This window comes from Anastrepha obliqua, chromosome 3, assembly GCF_027943255.1.
Source record: "Anastrepha obliqua isolate idAnaObli1 chromosome 3, idAnaObli1_1.0, whole genome shotgun sequence".
Lineage (NCBI taxonomy): Eukaryota > Metazoa > Arthropoda > Insecta > Diptera > Tephritidae > Anastrepha > Anastrepha obliqua.
In genome coordinates, this window is record NC_072894.1 from 2,506,617 (window position 1) to 2,516,645 (window position 10,029).

The 10,029-nt window shown below is 40.4% G+C and overlaps 1 protein-coding gene across 1 annotated transcript; it reads left to right on the top strand.

Moving 5' to 3' along the window:
- The first annotated feature begins 526 nt into the window (after positions 1–526).
- On the top strand, positions 527–3,450 carry LOC129241432 (protein ERGIC-53). Its single transcript, XM_054877733.1, has 5 exons — positions 527–764; positions 1,082–1,806; positions 1,919–2,409; positions 2,474–2,596; positions 2,660–3,450. The coding sequence occupies exons 1-5, from the start codon at positions 545–547 to the stop codon at positions 2,694–2,696; spliced, it is 1,596 nt and encodes a 531-aa protein (XP_054733708.1). The 5' UTR covers positions 527–544; the 3' UTR covers positions 2,697–3,450.
- The last annotated feature ends 6,579 nt before the right edge of the window (positions 3,451–10,029 follow it).

Here is a 10,029-nt window from a genome sequence, read left to right on the forward strand (position 1 = left end):
TTCTATATCTGCATTTACTTCTCCAAAGTGCTATATGTTTCGAAGAGGCGAGAGGTGGTCGCTCACTTTTGAGCATAACAATATCTTCTATTAACGTTGCGTAGCTTGCAATATCAAGATATCTCGTGAAGTATTTGGCTGCTGCGAAAGTTCTTTTACAAGACTGATAGAGGGTTAGTTCGCGATTTATCTGTGCTGGTGGATTTCAAAGGTTTTGTAGTGAGACCGTACTTCTTGCTTTCATTTGAGAAGTTGTGGATATTTATGAGGTATTAAATTCCCGCTGGACCCAATTGAAGTTCTCAGATGTAGGGATCTCACCCGAGAAGCTAGATATAATACGAGTATACTACATATATGATCGTCACCGTAGTCGAGAACTCAACACGGCAGCACTGACCATAAGTACAGTACGCATCAAACTTAATTCCTTTGATAAAAAACCGTGACCATGAATGATAAAGTTTCATTTTACAACACTTAGAAACTGTTGGCAGGTTTGCATGTTCAGCCAACTTCAAGCGAAACAAAAAGAAAATAGTGTATGTGTCAAATAAAAATGTCAGTCACCATATCGCTGCGCTCTTACAGATTTTCCCAAATTGTGGTAATTTTGCTACTCCTAGTGGACTATCGTTACGTCCATGCGAATGTGAACAATCACTTGGCTGGCGTGCATCGCCGTTTCGAGTATAAATATTCATTCAAACCGCCATACTTGGCTCAAAAGGATGGTACTGTGCCCTTCTGGGAGTATGGAGGCAGTAAGTACACCAACAATGATGAAATGGCAACGACAACCGCTGGCGAAGCGGCTAACGCGTTTGACAAGCTAGGCGACACGTCAGCTGTGGTGCGGTTTAATCGCACAAGTGCGAGTGCGATGCAGCATCTTCATGACAGAGTGGCACATGAAGTGGCTGTCAATAGCTTTCTTTCAGTGCGGGACACTTAAATGTCTAGCAACTTTAATTTGTTTAAATACGATGCCGAATTGCTACAATTTTATATATATTTATTACTTGTTTTGAATACATATATGATGCGTACAGACAACTTTATTCATGCAAATATTTTTCAGATGCGATAGCCAGTGCGGAAAGTGTACGAGTGGCTCCATCTTTGCGTTCACAAAAGGGTGCTATCTGGACAAAGGCTCCGACGAATTTTGACTGGTGGGAAGTGGAGATAGTCTTCCGAGTGTCTGGTCGCGGCCGTATTGGTGCCGATGGTCTGGCATTCTGGTATGCTACCCAAAAAGGAGATTATAATGGTGCTGTATTTGGCTCCTCTGACCGCTGGAATGGCTTAGGCATCTTTTTCGACTCCTTTGACAATGACAATAAACATAATAATCCATATATTATGGCTGTGGTGAACGATGGCACCAAGCAGTTTGATCACCAAAATGATGGCACCACACAACTGCTGTCTGGATGTTTGCGGGACTTCCGTAACAAGCCTTTCCCGACACGGGCGCGCATTGAATATTATAACAATGTATTGACTTTGCTTTTCCACAATGGCATGACGAACAATAATGAAGATTATGAAATGTGCTTACGAGCTGATGGTGTACAGTTACCCAAAAATGGTTATTTTGGGATTTCGGCTGCGACTGGAGGCTTGGCGGACGATCATGACGTCTTCCACTTTTTGACTTCGTCACTGCATCCGCCCGGTCAAGTTCCATCAGACCCAGTGAAAGTTCCAGAGAACTCGGAAAAGTTGGCACAAGAATACAAGGAATATCAAGAGAAGCTGGAGAAACAGAAGCAAGAGTATAAGAAGGAGCATCCGGATGAGGTACGATAACAATAGCCTGATTGGAAGTTGATTAATTTTTTCGATTGACGTTTTTTGTTTTTTTGAAACAGTAATTTTTAAGAGACTAAATATGAATTTTTTGAAATATTAGGTTAAAGACGAAGACGAATGGGAAGAATTCTTTGAGTCAGAAAATCAACGCGAATTGCGTCAAATATGGCAAGGACAAAGTCAAATCTTTGATCAATTGCGAGATCTATCACGTAAAGTAGATGAGGTAATTGGACGCCAGGAAAACACTTTGTCGTTAGTATCAAGAAGTGCGGGGGCTGCAGTGCAACAAGTAGGTACAGGTGGAAGTGCTGGAGTACCACCTGTTGCCACAGGTACGGTAAGCGGAACTATGACACGACCTGAGGTGGATCTCGTCATGGCCAACCAAAATGCATTATTGGCGACAGCGCGCGAGCTTCGTACATTGATTGGAGACATTCATACCCGCGCCGACACAATTATTAAGAATCAACAACGCGCGCCCACAGCTCAAGTGCAAGCAGCCGGTTATGACATCCAGTCCGTTATCGCTGAGATGCGAGATGGTATGAATCAGGTAAAACAGGGCATGGCGCATGTTGGACAAAAGTGAGTAGAGATGGATGTGTGTATTTTCGACAACCGTTTTGTAATCCTTGCGACGTTTGTTTAGGCTTGGGTCGCCACAGGCTGGTGCACAAATAGCTTGTCCAACTGGGAATTGTGTCGGAGTAACTTTGTTCCTAAGTGTGACTGTTGTGCAGCTTCTGTTGGTTTTTCTGTACAACTTTTTCAAGTGAGTTTACTTTAGAAATAGCTATAGTTTGAACTCACAATTAACCACTGCCTCTCATTTCAGGAGCCGCAGTGAAGCTCAAGCGAAAAAGTTCTATTAAGCCAAATTCAAGAATAATAGGAAATTATGTGGAACACGAAAGTTGAATTTTCTCTACGTGTAATATCTATGCCCTTTTTAATTCGATTTAATTGCTATGATATGTTTCTTTACCTTCTCTGCGTTTTTTAGCAGACTATTCGGAACAATTTGTGTACCAAGAGAACAAAAGAGTTTAAAACTAAAATACATGACAAATGGAGTAGATAAAAATTCAACATAAATACCGTAGTAAATGGGCTTTTAAAATTTGCATTAACACTGAAAATATTCATGTTTGTTAATGTGTTTTATGTTTGGCCGATATTTAAAGTTAAATGTATAGTTTTTCCCGCCCGATGCTTCCTCATTTTGATGTTATATGTAGGTATATCTCACTTCATTCGACAATGTCGTTATTACACGACTCTTCGAGAGAGTTGGCAGGCTAGGAAAGTTTGTTAAGATTAGATTATCGTAATTTCTCTATCTATATTTTTTATTCTTTCTCTTGTTATCTGTTTTTAATTTTGTCAATTCTATCAAAAACTGTGGGTAATCACTTTGATTTAACGAAAACGTGCTGAAGCTTACTTAATTTATTTCTACTTCGTAAATATTAAATAAATCATTCCAATCTAATGGGTAATGAGAAAATAGTTTATCAAACTTTAAAATCGATGTACGTATATTAAGTCGACTATGAGCATTGAATTTTGGTTTGAATTGCGGTTTTTTTCAATGAAATTTTATAATAAAATCTGAAAACTTTGAAATTGTTTATCTAAAATTATTTATGCACGCGTGTATGTGGTGCAGTGAATAACGCCTAGTTAATATTCGTGCACACCCTACCGATTGGACTGTCGAAATCGATGATAATTGATTGAGTGGTCTCAGAATCGATAGCCCAAAGTTGGTATCTTCTTCAACATCTAATTAAACAAAATCCTATTAAATTCTGATTTCGATTAATCCCGCCCAGTCACGACAAGAAAATGGTAAGTGCTGGCTCCACATGCACAGTTGATGGTAGCACAAAGGAGAAAAGTTCAATCATCATCATTTCCCTTATCTCCCATTAGAGCACAGGTCTCAATAAAGCATTTCCACCTGGTCCTGTTTTTGTCTAGCAATTTTAGTGCGTTTCATTATTTGCCGCATTCACCGACTTCTTTTTGTAGCGATCCTCTCCATGTAGTCTGCAAAATTTCGCGGTGTGTGGCCTATCCACCTCCACTTTCGTAATTTTATATAGCTGACCAAATTTTCCCGACTCGACCCACAGAGCGTCGAGTTTTGCATACATGTCAGAATGCTTTACTGATAATAAGCAAAAGTTTTCCCCATAAGCGAGGTCTTCCAAATGTTCCGTAAGGTTCCAGTAGATGCCTCTTCTCCGGGGTTGGGCATAGTTTAGTGCACTTAGCGGTTAGCTATAAGCGGATAGTTAAAACACTGAAAAATGTTAGATTTAGTGATAATGAAGCCCTCATTAAAAAAAAACTAAAAACTTAGTGGTAGTGCAAAATGTCCGCCCCTGCTGTTATCTTATCATCTACGGAATGGTGTAGGATGTCATCAATGACTTCTCCTTGCGGCGGAAGTAAACATCCTTGTCGAGCGCCTGCGCTAGTTGTAATGCTGTTTGAGAAAAGCTCAATGGAACATTGTTAATTATTGCATCCTTAAATATGTAATATTAAGGAGCCTCTAACCCGATTGGAACATTTAATGTCCATTTGTAAGGTTTGTATAAATCAAATCATGGCGGCGCGAGGAATCGGGGGTTAGTTCGTAAATTAATAATTAATATTAATAAATTATTTCTTCCAATATTCAAAATTTTGTTTGCTACTGCACACCTGACTTGCAACTGCTAAAAGATCCTATTTTCTTGGCCTACCGTTAGGGGAGTTTGGCTTCATTGACCTAAGCTTTGATCTATAAGCAGCTATAACAGTAACAACTACTAAAAAACATTCCCACGGCAGTCGGTGCTACGTTACTTCAACGAATTTTATATCCGGCCAAGGATGGTAATATCAGGAGCACTCCACACAATTTATAGGGGAATGTTTTATGCTGTTATAACTTATCAAAAACTTTTGATGCAAAGGTCATAGCGTATTTTCGAACAAATATGAAACTACTTATATAAAAACGGTCTCATATTTCTTGAGAGTTCTTAAAAATAAATCAGGAGCCGTGGGGAAATAATTGAACCTCAGCCGACGAAATGTGAAATATGCCTATTTTTTTTACTAAAACTATATTTGATTGACACGGTGCCCGCTATTAACATCATAAATTTTAATATCCATACATTTACACATAGCCCTTAAAGTCTGCGTACACCTTTCAAATATTTTTAAATTGACTAAAAAACAAGGCGCAATCATTAAAGGTGGTGGCACCAGACCAACAACAATGACTTGTACGTTTGATTGTGAAACCAAATGGCAAAGTAGAATACAAGGAATGAATTTCTCTTGTTTCATTCTAAGCTGACAGCCATATGGACATGGCGAAAGATTTACCGATACAACCTTAATAGTTTTGCCTTGTTAAAAACACAATACCAATTTATAGTTGAAAACATATTTTATGTATTTACCTTTCATAACATTTTCAAGTTACAAAAACAAAAGAAAATAACCAGATTCTTCACTTCATTCTTTACATAAGGGTAAGTACGAGGGGCGCCTTTTATATGTCGGGATTTGGCAACCCTGGTATTGCAATCTGGCAACTGATAGTTGTATTGCAAAGTTTGACATTTTTTGGCTTTTACGTACTCAGAACGTTTTGAAATACCAGCGCTATTTGTGTTGTTTACAGTAACTTAAAAGATTCATCTCGGTCCAAAAATGGAATTAAATCGTGAACATTTTCGTGCGATTATTTTTTACAACTTTCGACGCGGATTAACTCAGCAACATTACATGGATGAACTTAACTCATTTTTTGGCGATGAAGCTCCATCAAGGACCAGTGTTTATCGATGGTATGGTGAATTCAATCGTGATCGTAGTTCACTCCAAGACGAATTTCGTGAAGGTCGTCCAAAATCAGTTGTTGTTCCGAAAACCATTGATGGTGTGCGCGAACTGATATTGCAAGATCGTCATGTGACCTATCGTGAGATTGAGACAATCTTAGGCATTAGTGGGCCCAGCATACATTCAATATTGCATAAACATTTGACTGTCAAAAAAATTTGTTCGCGTTGGATCCCACACAATTTGTCAATCGCTCAAAAAAAGGCTCGTGTCGATTGGTCGAAGGAAATGCTCAAAAAATACGATCGCGGGGCTTCGAAACACGTCTAGGGGGGCTTCGTAACATCCTCACAGGTGATGAATCATGGATTTACGCGTATGAGCCCGAAAGTAAACAGCAGTCGACTGTATGGGTGTTTCAAGATGAGCCAAATCCAACAAAAGTTGTTCGCGCCCGAAGCACTTCCAAGCAAATGGTTGCCTGTTTTTTCGGAAAAACTGGACATGTCGCAACCGTACCACTAGAACAACGCAGAACAGTAAATTCTGAGTGGTACACAGCCATTTGTTTGCCAGTTGTCTTCCTAGAAATTAGGAAAACCAATCGCCAAAGACGGATCACGCTTCACCAGGACAATGCGAGCTCTCACACATCGGCTCAAACAACTGCATTTTTGCGCACCCAAAACATCGAATTAATGGGTCATCCGCCGTATAGTCCTGACTTGGCACCGAATGACTTCTTTTTATTCCCGTACCTAAAAAACAAACTGAGAGGTCAACGTTTTTCGACACCTGAAGAAGCGGTTGCGGCATTCAGAATGCATGTTTTGGAGGTACCTCATTCAGAGTGGCAAAAGTGTTTCGACAATTGGTTCAAAGGCATGCAAAAGTGTATAGATCTTCATGGAGAATATTTTGAAAAACAATAAAGTGATTTTCGATGATTAAAATTTGTTTTTGTTCTCTAATCCCGACATATAAAAGGCACCCCTCGTACAATAATTGCAGCAAAATGTAAATATAGCAACCAGAAAGTCTGCATACGTCATCTAACGGTTGGCCCAGGAAACGTGTTGTTTCAACAGGCTGGGTCCAGAGGGAGGGATGTGAATAGGTGGTTAGTATTGAGCGGTGTACCTGCACATGTCGGACATATAAGTATATTGAGCAATTCGGGTCGATGCTGGATAGTTTGGGGTTTAGTCTGCTACAGTATCCAGACCGTAACTGAGTCAAAGGTACGCGAGTCTCAGGAGGCAGCTGAAACTTTTTGTCTGCAATAGGTGGTGGTTGCACTCCGATAACGGTATTCGGGGGTCGGGAGTTTAGGAAGGTGGTGAAAGTTTCCCGGCTCAGTAGTTGTAATTGTGTTTGGTCCTGGATCTCGTCGGTTTAGTTGAGAAAATGTCTCCTGACTCGCCTGGGAGGTGGCTTAGGCTCTAGCAAATGTATGCAGCGGTGATTTCTACGGTAACACCCAAGTAGTAATTGCTTGCTGTGAACCTTAAACGGAAGCATGGACGCATTGGGACATTCTGTGGCCGTCCTGATAGCAATGTTTTGACAGGCCTGGAGCTTAGTTCATTGTGAATCATCCGGACCAAGCGACCAGACAGGTGCAGCATAATTCAGTACCAGCCGGCCAATTACTTTAAATATCTCTAGCAAAATTTCCTTTTCTTTGCTTTAAGTGCTACCGGCTAGCGACTTGAAGACGTTGTTGTGGTTTTAGACTTTAGTGGCAATTGCGGTTGTATGCGCTGAAAAGGAGAGCAAACTGTCGAAGGTGAGACCCAGAATTTAACAGGTGTCAAAGGTCGATATTGGTTCGTCATCGACTTTCGCCTTTAACCGTAGCTTCACCTCCTTCGTGGTAAGGAGGCCATCTTACACTTGTATTTTATCTTGCTCGAAAATATCTCGAATGTTGACGTTCTCTAAGAAGCTCAAGAGAACACTGCTAACCTCTATTGACTCATATTTTGACTGAATCATATCAACGAGATAGCTTCCATCAAACGTCGAGATTGCTTCAATCGTACATCCAGGTGCACTACTTTATTTAATTGCATCTCAGCAAAGCTGCTTGGAATATTTTCATGATCTTGAGATAGTAAATTATTCAAGCACTCATAAGAATTACAAATAAACAGAAAATGCATTTCATTGTAACCTTTTTATAATTGAATTAAAAAATTATTACAAATAAAAAAAAAACAGTTTGTCAAAAATAAGTTTATGGGTATATTTTTTTAGTTAAGAAACAACAAATTTATTTTGTTCGATTTACTTTTTTAAATTTATTGAGCTATAAAATTATACAAATGCTTCGATTTCTAAAGATTATGAATAAAAAGTTTGTTGTCGTTTAAAAAGTTAAAAAGTGAATTTTATGGTGTGTTCTATAACGATTAGTCAACACTGGATTTGGGCTTACATCCGTATAAAATCGTGGTGAATAATTGAAGCTGGCCAACCATTGACAAAGAGCCGATAATTCGCTAAATGGGTATAGGAATTGTTGGCCAGACAAATCATCACTTTCTTGGGCGGGACCCTTATTTTGGCTTAGCGGATATGTCAGCAAGTAAAATTGGCTTTATTGGAGCGAACACACTATACGTTCTTTCGAAATGAGTAGAGAGACATTTTTAACGGAGCACATTCTCTTCTTCTTAATAGAGCGAAGTTAACAGACTTTCTGCGGCCAGATCGCAACAACATAAATATTGTATACCCGATCTGTGGTTCCAAAAATAGGAGCCATATGCCATACATACGACACAATACTTACAGTTGTGAAGGAGAAAGTTGACGAATGGGTCATCTCACGACGAGCGTTCATCAATTGACCAACGCGTTAATGTTACTTGGCATCCCTCGATTATTTCCTATGAGACTACGTGAAGAATTTAGTCTACGCTGAGTTCGAGGCTAAAATTCGAGACGCTATTGGCGGAATATCGGCGGACATATTTGACCCAATCATCTAAAATTGGACCGATTGTTTGAAGTACTGCCAGCGAAGTTGAGGCAGTCATTTGAACGTCAATGTATTTTTTTTTTTGATTCAGTAATTCGTGCGACTTGCGACTTGGCGGCCACCGTAGCCGAATGGGTTGGTGCCTGACTACAATTCGGAATTCAGAGAGGACGTAGGTTCGAATCTCGGTGAAAGACCAAAATGAAGAAACATTTTTTTTCCAATAGCGGCCGCCCCTCGGAAGGCAATGACAAACCTCCGATTGTATTTCTGCCATGAAAAAGCTCCTCATAAAAAATATTGCCGTTCGGAGTCGGCTTGAAACTGTAGGGTCCTCCATTTGTGGAACAACATCAAGACGCACTTCACAAATATCTATATATATATAAGTAATTCGTGTGACTTGATTTGATTGGATTGCTTTGTGATGTAGTTGCGCCACTACTGGTGCAGTTAGAGTGCTCCTCAATCCTAACACATCCGTTCCCACAGTGTGGACAACGTGTGAAATCTATATGCGAGATACCATAGCCAAGACGTACAAAGCTTTTTTCTAAGAGCTTATTTCTTCTTCATAATTGGCGCTATAACCGCTTACGCGATTTTGGCCGAGTTTAACAAAGCGCGCCAGTCGTTTCTTTCTCGTGCTAACCGGCGCCAGTTGGACACACCAAGTGAAGCCAAGTCCTTCTCCACCTGATCTTTCCAACGCAGAGGAGGCCTTCCTCTTCCTCTGCTACCACCAGCTGATACCGCATCGAATACTTTCAAAGCTGGAGCGTTTGTATCCATTCGGACGACATGACCCAGCCAACGTAGCCGCTAGATCTTTATTCGCTGCGCTATGTCTATGTCGTCGTAAAGCTCATACAGCTCATCGTTCCATCGTCTGCGATATTCGCTGTTGCCAACGTGCAGAGGTCCAAAAATCTTACGCAGAATCTTTCTCTCGAACACTCCAAGCGTCGCTTCATCGGATGTTGTCATCGTCCAAGCTTCTGCGCCATACGTTAGGACGGGCATGATGAGAGTCTTGTAGAGTGTTAGTTTTGTTCGTCGAGAGAGAACTTTACTGCTCAGTTGCCTACTTAGTCCAAAGTAGCACTTGTTGGCAAGAGAGATTCTACGTTGGATTTCAAGGCTGACATTGTTATCGGTGTTAATGCTGGTTCCTAAATAAACGAAGTCTTTTACAACCTCGAAATTATAACTGTCTACAGTGACGTGGGTTCCGATACGCGAGTGCGCCGACTGTTTGTTTGAAGACAGGAGGTACTTCGTTTTGTCCTCGTTCACCACCAGACCCATTCGCTTTGCCTTCCTATCCAGTTTGGAGAAAGCAGAACTAACAGCGCGGTTGTTAAGGC

Coding starts and splice junctions, on each gene's coding strand:
- LOC129241432 (XM_054877733.1), top strand. CDS start 545: ATGTGTCAAATAAAAATGTCAGTCACCATATCGCTGCGCTCTTACAGA. Junction 2,410..2,473: donor ATGGCGCATGTTGGACAAAA/GTGAGTAGAGAT, acceptor ACGTTTGTTTAG/GCTTGGGTCGCCACAGGCTG. Junction 2,597..2,659: donor TTTCTGTACAACTTTTTCAA/GTGAGTTTACTT, acceptor CTCTCATTTCAG/GAGCCGCAGTGAAGCTCAAG.